The sequence below is a fragment of the Atractosteus spatula genome, chromosome 14 (genome assembly GCF_055471065.1).
Source record: "Atractosteus spatula isolate fAtrSpa1 chromosome 14, fAtrSpa1.hap1, whole genome shotgun sequence".
In the NCBI taxonomy this organism is placed as follows: Eukaryota; Metazoa; Chordata; class Actinopteri; order Semionotiformes; family Lepisosteidae; genus Atractosteus; species Atractosteus spatula.
The window spans coordinates 23546986-23563215 of record NC_142719.1 but is presented as its reverse complement, the minus strand read 5'-3'; the positions used below and the strand labels follow the sequence as shown (position 1 = coordinate 23563215).

The following is a 16230-nucleotide window of genomic DNA, read 5'->3' as shown; positions in this document are numbered from 1 at the left end:
TCTCAGCCAATCAGAGTGCAGCTTATTTAGTATATAAGTTGGAGGTTTTCTGAATTCGTTTGTCTTCGGTCCCGCTCGGCTTAGCTTTGGTTTCGTTTCGCTTTTGGTTTTGCTTCAGCTTCGTTTCGCTTCATGTGTGTGTGTTTTCATACAGCTTCGGCTTTGTTGTTTTGTTGGTTTGTGTTCGCCTCTTTGTACTTTCGTTTGTTTTTGTGTTTTCCTTCATTAGCCTTTACCTTGCCCAGATGTACTGTATCAACCTCCGTGTTCTTTTGTACCCTGTTACTTGTTTCTACTCTTGGTTTCCCTTATTGGTATTCGTAGTTCATTTGTGTATTTGTGCGAACTTTTGTGTATAGGGTTAGTGTAGGTTGTTGGGTACATTTTGCACACGTAGTTGATTTTTGTATTAGTCACACTAGTTTAGTACGGGTGAGTGCCTTTTTTGTCTTGTATGGTTTTGGGTAGTCAGTGAAGGTTAGCTAGGGCGTTTGAAGACGCTGAAGTTTTGGGTTTTCTTTTGTGGTTAGGTCAGCTTCCCTCACTTTCTTAGCCAGTTCCATTCTGTTTGTTGTTTTCTTTTCTTTGGCACCACTCTAGTTCCTTTTCACTGTGTGTTATTGTGTCCTATTACGTACCACTCACTTATTCACCTTAAAATAATCACTTTTGCACCAACCCTTGTTGGCACGCTTCCTAGTCCCTCACCAGAACCCACCTGTATCCAAAAATTATCCTAAATGTTACACCCCTTTACCCCTAGACACTTGGGTCGTAACATACACATCCAGGCTGTACGATCTCCAGCTCTCTTAACCCATGTCAGTTTAATAAGTCTCTTCAACGCTTACCTGGTGGCCGAAGGTTTCTTAGCGCAATATGAATAGAGAAGTTTCCGATCTGACAGAACTGTAGAGGAAAAAAATACAAAGTTGTATTCCACAATGAAGTATTGATGTTAACACAGGGAAGGTATTTGAAAGGGACCCCTAAAAAGTGCTTTTATGAATATTACATGAAAATGTAATATTCACTGCTGTTATACAGCAAACTCTTCTGTTCTCATTTAAAGATTAAGGCATTACATAAGTTTGCAATTACCCCTTGGAACATGAAATACCTACAAAGATAAATGATGAAAACACCACTGTGAAACTTGACTTGATTTATAACTCTCCTTATTCTCGTCTGCACACATTACTTTAAACCACTCTGTGCATTAATAATATGATTCACCTAAGAGCAAGAAGGTACAAAACAATGATGTGACATCTGACAATAAGAGATAAAACTGTGATTTGATCCATAAATTGTGTTCAATTCAATTCAAAGAAATCTTTTACTTTGTGCTCCTTGCATTCTTTTCCCCGGAGAAAGTGGATATAAAAAGTCTACACACCCTTAGTGAAATGGCAGGTTTTTGTGATGTAAAGCCAGAAATCAAGATAAATCATGTCAGACATTTTTCCATCTTTAATGTGATCTTGCAACCAACAAAATTCAAGAGAAAAACAAATAATTATTAGGAAAAACAACTGAAATTAAAAAACCTACAACACCCTGGTTGCATAACTGTACACACCCTTTTATAATGGGGGCTGTAGCTGTGTTCGCAGTTAACCTAACCTAACGATTTTCTAATAGCTACTGATTCTGGTTCTCTTTCTATACTCATCCTTCTTGATCTCAGTGCTGCTTTTGACACTGTTGACCATGACATCTTACTTTATCGTCTTGATACTGTGTTTGAAGTTTCTGACACTGCTCTCAACTGGTTCAAGTCTTACCTCACTGATCGCTGTCACTTTGTCTCTCTTAATGGGTATAGGTCTGAAATTGGTCGTTAAGTCTGGTGTTCCTCAGGGCTCAATACCGTGCCCCTTGCTCTTCAGTATTTTCATGTTTCCGCTTGGTCAGCTTTTAAGATCACATGGCCTCAGCTATCATTTCTACACTGATGATACTCAAATATACTGTACATCCATACCAAACTTGACACTGATGTGGCTGTCTCTATTCTACAGTATATAATTGCATCTCTGACATAAAAACTTGGATGACTCAAAATTTCCTTAATCTTAACTGTGACAAGACTGAAGTCATGCTTATTGGCACCCCCCATCAACTTCGTAAAGCCAGTCCTGTAACCCTATCTGTAGATGGTTCTTTACTTGAGCTTCAGTCTAAATTGAAAAACCTTGGGGTGATATTCGATTCTGGCTTAACATTCAACCCTCATGTGCAGCATATTGTCAAAACATCCTTTTTTCACCTCCGAAATATCGCTAGACTACGCCCTATGCTATCACTAACTGTGGCTGAAAAGCTGATCAACACATTTGTGTTCTCTCGAATTGCATACTGTAATGCTCTACTCACTGGGGTATCTTAATCTACTTTGAACAAACTGCAGTATGTCCAAAATTCAATTTATTGTTTTTGTCATTCTGTAAAGCGCTTTGAGAAGCCACTTTTAAAGGCCCTATATAAAATAAAGTGTATTATTATTATTATAAAACAATCACACAAAATCATGTTCAAAGGTAAGTAGCATACACCTGCCATTAATGAAAGTGATTCTGATTAACACCAAATAAAAATCAGTTGTTCCTGTATGATTTCCTTGAAACTTTCATGGTTGCATCGTACTGGGATAGCCATGGTCTGCAAGGAGCTGACAAAACATTTACAGGATCTTATTGTTGAAAGGTACCGATCAGGAGAGGGGTTTAAAAGAATATCAAAGGCATTGGATGTACCATGTGGCACCACAAGGACATTGACAAGATCAGGACAACCGTCCAAAGTTGATGACAGAACAAGGAGAAAACTTATCAGGGAGGCTACCAAGAGGCCTACAGCAACATTAAAGGAGCTGCAGGAATTTCTGGCAGGTATTGGTCACTCCTTGCATGTGACAATAATCTCCGGTATTCTGCACACGTCTGGGCTATGGGGTAGGGTGGCTAGACGGAAGCCATTTCTCACAAAAAAGAACATCCAAACCTGTCTAAATTTTGCAAAACAATCACCCTAAAACATGTGGGAAAATGTCTTATGGTCTGATGAGACAAAGGGTGAACTTTTTGGCCTTAATTCTAAAAGATATGTTTGGTGCAAAGATAACACAGCTCATCATCCAAAGAACACCATATCTAGTGTGAAGCATGGTGGTGGAAGCATCATGCTTTGGGGCTGCTTCTCTTCAGCTGGGACAGGGGCTCTAGTCAAGATAGATGGGATAATGACTACAGTAGCTCCAAATATCAAGATATTTTGGCACAAAACTTGCTGGCCTCTGTCAGAAAAGCTGAAGATGAAGAGGAATTTCACCTTCCAACATGGTAATGACCCAAAGCACACATCTAAGTCTACCAAGGAATGGCTTCAGAAAAGGAAGATCAAAGTCTTGGAATAGCCCAGTCAGAGGTCAGACCTCAATCCCATAAAAAACCTGTGGAATGACCTAAAGAGGGCTGCGCACAAGAGATCCCCTGGCAATTTGAAGGAGCTTGAACTTTTTTGCAAGGAAGAGTGGGATAAAATTGCAAGGTCCAGGTGTGCAAAGTTGACAGAGACTTATTCAGAAAGACTTACTGCTGTAATAAATGCAAAAGGTGCTTCCCCAAAGTATTAGTTGGGCGGGGGGGGCCACACTTATGCAACCAGGGTGTTGTAGTTTTTTTCCCTAATAATTATCTATTTGTTTTTCTCTTGAGTTTTGTTGGTTGCAAGGTCACATTAAAGATGAAAAAATATCTGACATGATTTATCTTGATTTCTGGCTTTATATCACAAAAACCTGCAATTTCAATAAGGGTGTATAGGCTTTTTATATCCATGTCTTGACATGCACTATTAACTGAGAAAAATAAAGAGTAAAATGTTTTATATTTAGCTTCCAAAAGGGGATGACCATTGAATGTATGGGAGCTCATTTCAGGTAGTCAGGTCTCTTCAATATGACCATAAAGTACTAAAATAAGGACTTTGGAATCCTCTGTCTGTAGTAATCCTCTGCAGTACATCTAAACTAGATTATTCACAAGCCAGGTCTTAAAAAAACATACCAGGAAAATAATTAGAGCAATCTTCACTTGCTGTTCTCCATAAACTGTAAACAAAAATAAAAATCAATTTAGTAACTCGTCACAGAAATTGCCAACTAATCACCAACCCAGCCACTTAGCACAGGCAAGGAGAAATACAGAATATTTATTTATTTATTTTTTTTACTATCTCAGTTTGAAATTCTAAATTGTTAAATAATCTCACCATACAATCATTGGACCGACAGAGAGGGAAGAAAGTTTGTGTACACTTTGCACTTGGAAGCACATGTTTTCACACTGGCCGAGAGCTGCAGATTGAGATGGAATAAGCCAATCATATGAGTACCACTGACACAGCCAAGACTTGAACAAACAATTGTCTATAGGGCTCAATACCAGGACCAAATGAGTAGCTGGACCACTCAGCAACCATTTCCAAACATGTCCTGTTTTGCTGAATTAAAAGTCACATATATGGTGAATATAGTGAATATTTTTAATCAAAACTCGAATGCTCAAGCTAAACAGTTTAATGTGTGAAATGACCTTAAATGTCAGTATAAACTTCCAAGAAAAATCAATTGCTTAAGTATTCTCACAATTAGTCGGATGGCCTCTGTGTTCAATAATAATGGGTCACATGATTTCAGAATAAATATATCTCTCTTAGTAAGGTTCCTCAGTCAGGTAGTGAATTTCAAGCATGGATTCAACAATGAAAACCAAGAAGAAACCAAGAAAAAATACTCAGGGATATCGTCTCAGAAAGGCACAGATCAGAAAAGGAGTACAAAAAAATCCACAGACACTGCTTAGATCAGGCTGTACTTCAAAACTGAGTAGCCAGGCCTTCATATAAAGCCTTCTGCCACATCTGCATCATAAGATTTAATATCCTTGGTCACATTTATAATCTTTTGTATTTCTATGCAAGTTTAGAACAAATTCTATACCTGAGAAAACTTAACAGAGATGCATTTACTCTGAAGTCAAGTTAAATTACAAACAGGCTATTACACTACTTTTGTGAACTTTCAAACTATTATTTTCCACTTGAATGGACTTAAGATTCCAGTTACAAAGGGGTTAAATAATTAAGCAATTTAGAATCTTCCATTATACTTTAAATATGGCATGTACAGTACATAGCTTTAACACTTTTTGGCATGATGGAATAGATTGTTTTCAAACAAAGTCTGATTTGAAAGTGTCATGATTGACACTCAGAAGCCTTCAAAATGGGGAACTTCACAGGAGAGTAAATATATATTTGCAAGGCACTGTATCAACTAGTACAGTCACAGGTTAAAATATTTGATGTTTTTCTTCTCTCTGGCAGCCATCTGAAAGGCACAGCAATTGAACAGTAAGAACAGGCCTGTCTGTGCACAGAACAGATACAGTACTTACTTGGAGGCGTGTAGAAAGGGTGATTGATGTAGTATGCCATCCATGCTGCAAAGCCCCAATAGTACGTACAGTTCTGTGACAAAAAGTGTTAGAATCAAGGTATTGTATTATTTTAATCATCCATTCACCCATTTTAAGCCAACGCTTTATCCTTAGAGGATCAGAGTAAGCCAGAGAGGGCCCTGAAATAATTACCTCCAGAATCCAAGCAGTTTGGAATCCAACATTTTACTAATGTCTTCCTCAAACGATCTACTCTTCCATTGTGCTCTTCTACAGATGTACAGCAGTTTCACTGTTTTATTACAACACTGTAGCAGCATATGATTGTGTAATGGTAAATGCATACAAAGCCTGTGAAGCAGGCAAAGTTTTGAAAGTGTCCCGTGGCTCCTTCCTACCTTGAAGATGTTCCTTAGTGGCATGGTGCCATGAGAGAACCGGTGAACGAACAGCGTCTCCAAGAGCCTTTTCACATAGTGGAAAGAGTGACACATGCAGGCCAGGCTGAGGGATGGAGCAAAGATCAGTCTGTTAATTACATGCAGAATTGTACACACTTATTCTAAAACTCGAGCAGAGTAAAACTAGAGAAACTAAAATGACCTGTACTAGAAATGTCAAAATTCAGAAGAAAAAATATAAACAAAATACATTTTGCACTTTCAACTCCCTTGCCATCAAAAGAAAGAATTTGAACTGAGCCAAAGTTCAGTCTGAAGATCAAAGCTTGGGCTCAGTAACAGGAGCATGAGGAATTAATACCAAGGAAGAACATTAACATCTTGTATTTGTGAACTTGCAATGTATTCTGGCCTCTCGATAAAATTTACTAACATGGATCCTTTAACTGCTAGGCCCTTCCACAGGACCCGTTTGTATTTTAGGGGTCCTAAATTTGATACCTAAATACTATTTTCTTTAATACTCCACTATAAACACTGTCCTAGAACTAGTAGCATCAGCATCTGAATCCAGAAGATTTGTGATGAATTCAACACTAGTACACACCCCTGACATTTGCAGATTTCAAAGGACATACTGCACTGTTGCCTGTCTGAGAGCGTTCTATGAAATCGAACTGGTGACGCACTTAGAATGGCCAATCAAATTTATTCAACAATCCCCTAGTCAGCATTACAAAAGCAACGTCCCTCCTCTGGCAACCTCTCAAGGAGGGTGACTTCAGAGAGGTGAAATCTGACCTGTGCAAAAAATAGAGTCAAAGCTCCTGCTTACTGTACAACCCAATGCTTGCTTGTGGTGAAGTCATATTTGGGTGGGTAGATGAAGGGGACCCTGAAGTAAAACAGCAGGTAGATGAGAAGAGGTCCAGTGTACTCAGTCAGGAACACCTAGAAAAGGAAAGAGACACTGCCACCATTAAGCAATTTGTGCCAACCTCTCTCTAAAGATCTTATGAAAACCTTACCATACACTGTCAGAAACATTTCCCTCTTTGGTTGAAAATTTTGAATTTCAAATAATTTTAGTTAACAGCAGCCTAGTATAGAATCACCAATATTTTAGAAATTTGGCTTGAGGGTTGGGACCAATAGTGTTCTAGGCTCCGGTCTCCCAACTGGAAGGAGTGGGAGTTGTGGAAAACCATGGAAAGCTGTAAAAGACTGGATCTACTGTATAATGGGGATATGCCATTACTAAAAATATCCCAGATTTTGAAAAACTTAAAAATTTTGAAAAACTTTGAAAAAATTTAAATTAACTTTAAATTATACTAAGGTTTTTTTTTGTAGAGAAACAACATCAGGCTTTCATCTTAAAAATGGTAAGCAATTGACAACAGCCACCTCATTACCGTACAAAAAAGAAATGCTGTCCAAGGTGCTTGAATGCACAACAGGGAGCCTGGCCAGGCTGTATTCAAAATGAAATGAGAAAAATATTGTACAAACAGAATATGTAATTATATTCTAAAACCTTGACATTAGGTAAAAAGGTTAAATATAATCCCAAATCTTTAGTTTGGTGCCATTCCTAATTCTCTTACTCAATTGCTTTACAAGTTAAGGGGAAAAGTCTCTGCTATATGGAAAAGTCTCTACTATATGGTTTTCAAGCACTCTGTACTGAAACAACTGGTTTTTCTGTTAACCTCTTTAAGTTTCTAGACAGACGGAGGGGTGGAGGGAATTCTAAGGATTTCTTTTTCTTTAAAGGGCAAGTTCAGCCACTCCTATGACAAGTTCCAGTTATCTGCTTGGGATCACATTGGCATCCAAAAAAGAAAGCTAAAAGCCAGGAAAGACATTCTGTAAGCAAACTTTTGGTTTATATGGCAATCTGTATATAAATACAGTAAACTCCCAGTTTAAGGGACCAATGGGTTGAAAGGGTGTCCATTAAATAATGAATTATGTTTTTTTCTGCTCAGAAACACAGTATTACATGAGAAAATATATATACATTATAAATATGCTATCTGGATATGTAATCACATAACCGCTCTGTGTATTTATATAACCTTTAATCCCCCCAGGCCAAAGTGACCTATATTGAAGTCAAATTTAGATCTGGCATAGTTCATGTAAGACCCCTGTAATATTCAATACAACTGGGAGTGTTTCACAAACTGGAGGCCTCCAGATAAACATGATCCCATTTAAACAATAATGATTGACCTGAAACAAAGATATATTACATCAAAAGGTCTGCCAAACTCTCAAATAACTCAGACACAGAAATCCAAGTCTCTATACATTTCAAGCAGGTTTGTAGGTGGTTAAAATACTGTGAAAAATAAAATGCTTTATAAAACGTACAGGCTGGCACTAGGCTTCATCACAAATTCTGAACACATACCACTATTGTTATCGTTGTTATCCGAATACAATAACAAACCCAGTGTTTCAGGATGGGTTTCAATGGGGCAGAGGTACTGCAAGTAGTCTTCTGGCAAAGAGAAGGCCTCCATTTGTCATTTGTGGTTGTCAGGTGGGATTAAAAGATTAATCTTAAATATTGCCCTTAAATCTCTTCCAACATCTGCAGATAGCACTTACAGTGACCCAGCTGATCTGGGCTCCCAGGTCCCTGAAGTAAAGAGTGGCAGTGGTCCCCACTGGAAGATTCTGCAAAATATCTTCATCTTTTAGAGACTTGCCTTCTGCAGAGAGACAAAGGAGGAAGAGAATAGCATGCTACCATATCACTCCTGGCTTATGTTGCTACACTTACTTCCAGTGAGTACTACAGCTAATTTTGAAGTAAATGTGTTTTTATTTATTGTTTCCATAGAGTTATATCTCTTTTTCTGAATTATTGGTTCCTTAACCCCTTTACTGTCCTGCAGGTTAATTACAGGAATGAAACACAGATTGCAAGGTGATCTTGCTTTTAGATACTATTCAGTAGGTTTTAAAAATCATCTGAAACAATTAACTTTATAAGGTGTTTTGTTAAGAGAAAAAAAATCTACCAATACTATAAAGAAACAAACCCAGCTTTAAATGTACTTTTCATTATAATTTTTCTGATGTACTAATCTTTTGATCTTTTGAACAGCGGTTTTGTTTTAAAGATGGTCTACCGCACTTTGAAAAGTCTTGACAGTCTGCATAAAATGATAACGGTGATGATGACCACGACCACAGCTATAATATCATAGTGTAATTTGAAGGCTTTTTTGTCCAAATAAAATGTGTTAATTTGTGCCATTTATATCCATTTCCAAAAAAATCCAACTTTATTTCCTAAAACAATGATGAAAAGAATTTTTAATTTCCTTTCCTGTGTCTCACTTGACAGATCTTCAGCCTGAATGTTGAACAATTCACAATAGAGAATAAACTTGGCTTTGGACCAAATAATTCATTTCAAATTATTCAAATGGTCTTTTTTATTACCCATTAGTTACACCAACTGGAGAAACCTGCCTGCAAGTTATTTAACTATTCGTCAGTTCCAGTCCTGGGCTTTGGTCATGCAGGGTGGTAAACAGAAAGGCGCTCACACCTGCTAAAGTAACACCAACTGCAGGACTTTTCCTCACATTCAAGTTAAGAGATACAGTATGAGAAATCAATAACAGCTATTATGGATGGCAGAGATGAACAGCTTTGTGCCTCCATAGCAAAAGCACAGGACCTTACAAAAAATACATCCGTTGGACCCTGCTAATTGATCTGTGGCATGTTTTGTACATCCTTGATGATCATTTGTTGGGGAATGAGGCAGAAAAAGAATGGCATTGTCCTATACAGCGATTTCAGAATAGATGTCAGTCTATACCAAACAGAATGAAGTTTCGATTTCCATCATGTTTCTTTTAGCCTCATTCATGCTTATTTTGGAACAATGTCACTTTGATCAACATGAGGATAATTTTAAAAAATGCAAGAACAGTTTGGACAGGTTAAAATATTGTATGAAATGGGCAAATAAAATAAAAAAGCCATTTCACAGATGCTATGTGACATTCATTTCCGGGCAACAATTAAAGCAGAAGAAAAAGACATACTTGGGTCGAGTCTGATGGACTGTCGAGCAGGATACCACTGAGGATCTGAAAGAAAGTGAAGCTGAATATTAGCCCCAGCAAAGAACACAACATTACGTAAGCTTTAAAATGTTATATTACTGGTAAGGTAAATAATATAGCGTTTGTTTTGTCACTGTTACAGCTAAATCTCATTTATGGTCAGAAATGAGTGTTGTTAAATTTCCAAGTATTGAAAGGACTTATTGGCCATCTTTTCTCTGTCAGGACAGGACTTTGTAGATGCAGTGAAAAGTGTAGATTTTAAAGCAAGGGTAACATTGTTGAAATTATACACTACACTCATAAAACCTTTTAAAAAATTCCACTCTTTTTGCAATCTCATTGAAAAGGACGCTGCTGAATTCAAAAGAACCACCAGCATAAATTCTTGGTCTTAAAAGCAATGTCATACACTTTTTTATTTTGTTTTACACAGACTGGATTACATGAAAATGTGCTTCAAATATCTGAAATGCCAAAAGGCATTAACAAACCAACCCAAGGGACCACTTTAAGCTCAACAATGAAACGTGGGCCAGAGTACACAACTGGAAAGTGTGGGAGTGTTTTTGGACTTAAAAACATTTGGCAATTTTTCATGTCTAGTCATGGAGCTTTGGATCAAACTTTCTGTGCTGATGAAGCTGACAGTCTGGGACCTCTCAAGAGCAGCTGGAAGATATTCTGGGATAGAGGAAAAGACCAGGATGGGAAGGAACTAAATTCTTCCCATCACAAAGCACTGATGCTCAGAAGTCCTAAATGTCAATCTATAGGTCTGGGTAAAAGGTTGTCCTTGCATCCCCTATCGCCCAGTACTTACGGGATTTATGAAACATCCCCTTTATTTCCCCAATTGTGGCATTGGGCTCCACCTGCAAAGATAAGATGTTTGCATTAGACAGTGGCAAAGTATGCACGTGCTTCGGCACCTGCAAGGCTACTGACACATTACTCTGAATGAAACAGTAAAAAAAAAAGTAGAACAGTATAGCTTAGAGCAGTGGTTCTCAAACTTTTTGGACCAAGTACCACCCCTGATCAAACCAAGGCATCCAAGTACCACCTACAAGTCATCTTCTCATAGGAACCACAGAAAATCTCAATGACCAACATGAGCGCGCGCGCACACACTCATATAATAAATATAATAATAAACATTATTTGATATAACGCCTTTAAAGGCGGTTTCTCAAAGCACTTTACAGAATGAGAACAGGAACAACAATAAAAAAGCACCGTTTCAGTGAGAGGGGTGAGCCTGTTTAGTTGAGCAAAGCAGATGTGAATTAATTGGTCGAGCCTTAATACAATTCACAGCAGAGTCTAACAGATTTTAAATCCTCAGGCATTTTCTTGACTGCCAAGGCCTTGCGGTGGATGCTGCAGTGCGTCCACTTCATATCTGGAGCAACCTCTGATTTGTGCAACTACACCGCTGTGTCGGCGTGTCATCACTCTAGCACCGTCGGTACAAACTCCAACGCATTTTATCCAGTCGATACCATTCTCTTCGATTCATTCATTCAGAAACTGAAATATGTGCTCTCCTGTAGTTCCTGTTGGTAGTGGCTTACAGAACAGAAAATCCTCATGGGACATACCCTCAAACTCGTATCTTACGTAAATTAGTAATTTGGCCAAATCAGCGACATCTAGACTCATCTAATTGCAGTGAAAAGCATCCGCTCATCTTAACGCGCTCTATCAGCGTACTTTTGACATCATCTGCTATATCAATAATTCTATGAGTGAATGAAAGGGGCAGCAAGTCGAGCTGTTTAGCAGCTTTTTCTCCACACAAGTTCTTCACAAATAGTGTGGGGCTTACCTGCTTTAGAAATCCGCAAGCTTGCATTTTTCCCCATTTACGTTTCAGGAGTTCATCTCAGAAGTTAAAAGAAGTTTTTATTTCATGCGCATGGGAGCGAAACACAGAGATGCTCTGTATTTTTCTCAAATTAACCTAGAACAGTCCTTAAATATTTTTCTGTTACCTATCACACTTTCCTGTGCTCACAACATTGGCATTGTTCCAAAATCACGCACATTCTCCTACCTCCCTATTTGCTGGAGATAACTTTTTTAAATACAATTGGCCAGTTACATTCGTAGCATGCATTCCTTTAGAATGGTATAGAATTACATAGTAACTCTTGTGTCCACTCAAGTATTAGCGCACTGTATCATAGCACATAGGCTGCGTATTTCACACATAAACTCATTTTATTAAAACAGAATATATGAAAACCCATCCCAATTTTTCAGCGCACACAACAAATTTCCAGGGTCATGTGGCGTACCACCTGGGGGCACTCCGTACCATAGTTTTAGAACCACGGGCCTAGAGTATGGTACACATACTGTATATATGGTGGAGCCTCTGCAGAAACAAGTTGGCAAGAAATTTTGATTAGTACCATTCTCCTTTAGACTACAGAATGTATAGATAATATCCACAAAGCTCATGCACTAGAACACAGGCAACCGTGAAAGTAGGATATGATTGTGTTCTATTTATCATTCAGCTCTCTTGTTAACAATGTATTTAGCCAACATGATGATTACCTCCAAGAGAATTGTTCTTTGATGCTTTGGCATTCTGTAACACTGATGACCACCCAAACAGTGCCAGAAGAAGCTTCCCACACAGGCTTACAAGTATAAAGTGCTTTGAGTGGAGCATCCAGAAAAGCGCTATATAAGTGCAAGCAATTATTAATTAAGTGTAAATGAATTATTACTCTTTTCATCAAAGCTGTTCCAGAGAACAAATAATTCATGTGACTCTTAACTATATGCTTTTTTGGAGAAATTAAACATTTGCATATCTCATTATGTACCAACTACAATTTCTGAAATGTACAGCACAGTCCTATTAAAGCAACATAAACAAGTATGCCTGCAGTACTGAGATGTTTTTTTATGTTTACTATGCTTCTCAATTTGTGGTACCTGGCCAAGTACAAGGCTAAGATGCAGTGACAGAGCAGTGATGATTGTTGCTCATTTCAGTGTATGACAGGGAAACAGTAATAATGTGTCAGACAGCCCAGATTATTACTGTTTAAAACCTTACTTTTTTCCAGCAAAACTCAGAGACACAACAATAGCCTATATTATACAGTATATATATACACTATCTACTACCTACTGTACAGTGGTGCTAGAAAGTTTATGAACCCTTTAGAATTTTCTGAATTTCTGCATTAATGTGACCTAAAATATGATCAGATCTTCATCTAAGTCATAAAATAAAGAGAACCCAATAAAACAAATAACACACAAAAGGATATACTTTTTAAATTCATTTATTGATCAAAATGATCCAACATTAAATGTCTTTGTCAGAAAAAGTATGTGAACCTATGCTTTCAGTAACTGGTGTGACCCCCTTAAGCAGCAATGACTTCAACCAAACATTGACGGTAACTGTTGATCAGTCCCGCATATCAGCTTGGAGGAATTTTGGCCCATTCATTCTTACAGAACTGCTTCAACTCGGTGATGTTGGTTGGCTTTCTTGCATGAACTCCCTGCTTCAGGTCTGGCCACAACAATTCTATTGGATTAAATGAAAAGAAGGAAGACCCGGACAGACAGAGAAACAAACAGAAACACTTTTCACCAGGGCTGGGAGACAGGAGCCGAGACTTCGACTCAGACATTCCAAAACGCAAAATTTTTTCTGCTTCAACCATTCTTTGGTAGACTGACTCATGTGTTTAGGGTCGTTGTCTTGCTGCAAGACCCACCTTCTGTTGAGCTTCAGTTCACAGACGGATGCCCTGACATTCTCCTGTAGAATTTGCTGGTACACATTCCTGGTCCATCCTGGTCCTGGCAGCAAAACAGCCCCAAACCATGATAGTTTCACAGTTGGGATGAGGTATTTATGTTGGAATGCAGTGTTTGGTTTTCGCCAAACGTAACGTTTCTCATTTAAGGCAAATAGTTATATTTTTGACTCACCGAACATTTTTCCAGTAGCTTCTGGCTCATCCAGGTGGTCTTTAGCAAACTTTAAATGGGCAGCAATGTTCTTCTTGGAGAGTAGTGGCTTCCTCCTTGCTATCCTCCCATGCACAGTATTCTTGTTCAGTGTTTGCCTGATGGTGGACTCATGAACACTGACATTAGCCAGTGCAAGAGAGGCCTGCAGATCCTTAGACGTTACCCAGGGGTTCTTGTGATCTCCCGGAATATTATACGCCTTCCTCTTGGAGTGATTTTTGTTGGACGACCACTCCAGGAGAGAGTAACAATGGTGTTGAATTTTCTCCATTTGTACACTATCTGCCTGACAGTGGAATCGTGAAGCCCAAAGTCTTTAGAAATCGTTTTGTAACCTTTTGCAGCCTGATGAGCATCGACAACTCTTTTTCTGAGGTCCTCAGACATGTGTTCATAAACCTGTGTGATGAAGACCAGACTTTGGTAGTGAAGACTCAGGTTTATGTTTTTTAAATAGGGCAGGGCCACCCAAACTCACACCTGATTGTCATCCCATTGATTGACACACCTTACTCTAATTATCCCCTTAACTGAACTGATAATCCTAGAGGTTCACTTACTTTTTCCAACAAAGACATTTAATGTTGGATCATATTGACCAATAAATGAATGAAAAAGTATATCCTTTTGCGTGTTATTTGTTTTATTGGGTTCTCTTTATTTATTTTTACAACTTAGATGAAGATCTGATCACATTTTAGGTCAAATATATGCAGAAATTCAGAAAACTCTAAAGGGTTCACAAACTTTCTAGCACCACTGTATACAGTATACTGGTACAGGTACAGTGTCATCAAAAGTGCCATTTTTGCTGTATACTCAAGCAATTCAAATTTAAGATGAAAATGAGGCAAAGGTATGGAATGTCACCTTTTATTTCTGTGTATTTCTGCACATATATACTGTAATTACTTACAATAATACAACTTTTTGTGTTCCATCCTCAAATTTCAGGCAAGCTTAAGAACTGAGACAAATTAACTTAAAGTAATATAAAACTTAGTAAATTCTTTACATTATATAACTGCATCAAGCCTGCAATCCACGGACATCACCAAAATCTTGGTTTGCTCTTTGCCGCAGCTACTTTCAGTTGATGTTTGTTTTGGGGGTTTCTAACTTCAGTCTTCTTTTCAGGACGTGAAATACAAGCTCAAATGGATTTAAATCAGGAGATAGACTTGGCCAGTCTAAGTCTTTTTCCTCCCGATGAACTTCTTGGTTGCGTTGGCAATGTGTTTTGAGTCACTATCTTGCTGCAAGATGAAGTGATGGACAATACGTTTGGAGGTATTTTCTTGTACAAAGAAAGACAAGATGTACAGTTCTGAAGTCATTTTGCTGCTACAATCATTAGTTACATCATCAATAAAGATGAGTGAGCCAGTCCCAGAGGCAAACACACATTCCCAAAACATGACACTACTTCCACCACATTTCACAGATGAAGTGTTATGCTTTGGATCTGCAGTTCATTTTTCTCTCCACATTTTCACCTTGTCATCATTGAGGTAGAGGATTATCTTTGCCCATAACACTTTGTTCCAGAACTCTACTGATTCATCTCTGTAGTTTTTAGTAATTTGGCCTACTTTCAGTACTGATGAGGAGTTTGCATCGAGCAGTGTAGTCTTTATAATTCTGCTGTTGAAGTCTTCTGTAAGCAATAAAATGTGATACTTTCCTACTACTTTTTATTTTCTTTCAGCATCCAAACTGCTTGATTTTTTTATAGTTCTACAGTATACATTTTAGTTTAGGCCTTCTGACTCCAAAGGCAGACACCAAAGGGAAGAGCAAAGGCTTAATCCAACATCAAACATTTACAGGTCTTTTATGTGCCCACAGTCAACGCAACAAGAAACATCTGACCTATTAGAAACAGCTGGCAGCCAACTGTCCCAATACTTATGCTTGAAACACCAAAAAGATGCTTTAATTCTAAAACAGTACAACATATAAGCACAGAAATAACTTATTATTTCTTATTCATCCTTTCATTTAAAATCCAAATTGCTTGAGTGTAAAGCACAAATAGTCATTTTGACTTCAATGTTCCAACATTTTTCAAAACATGGCTGCCCTATCAAAATAATAAGTACACCAATAGGTTCTGAGGGTAATAGTGTTGGAACTCTACTGAGTTTTAATTTTTTTTAATAACAAACCAAAGTTTTGGACAATGAGCCTAAGTGTGATAGACTACACAAATGTAAAATGTAGAATAGGATGATGTATCATGCTCTTTCAACT

The 16230-nt window shown here is 38.0% G+C and overlaps 1 protein-coding gene across 2 annotated transcripts in view; it reads right to left on the bottom strand.

Annotated features, from left to right (window-relative positions):
• The window catches only part of tecrb (trans-2,3-enoyl-CoA reductase b), a 63049-nt gene that overhangs the window by 10190 nt on the left and 36629 nt on the right, over window positions 1–16230 (bottom strand). For both annotated transcript variants that reach the window (XM_088932072.1, XM_088932071.1), the window contains 8 exons: window positions 10787–10838; window positions 9943–9987; window positions 8486–8589; window positions 6702–6817; window positions 5864–5969; window positions 5463–5535; window positions 4071–4114; window positions 852–909 (listed from right to left, as the gene is read on the bottom strand). In XM_088932072.1, the coding sequence (XP_088788198.1) occupies window positions 852–909; window positions 4071–4114; window positions 5463–5535; window positions 5864–5969; window positions 6702–6817; window positions 8486–8589; window positions 9943–9987; window positions 10787–10838 (598 nt within the window). The remainder of the gene's footprint in view (window positions 1–851; window positions 910–4070; window positions 4115–5462; window positions 5536–5863; window positions 5970–6701; window positions 6818–8485; window positions 8590–9942; window positions 9988–10786; window positions 10839–16230) is intronic.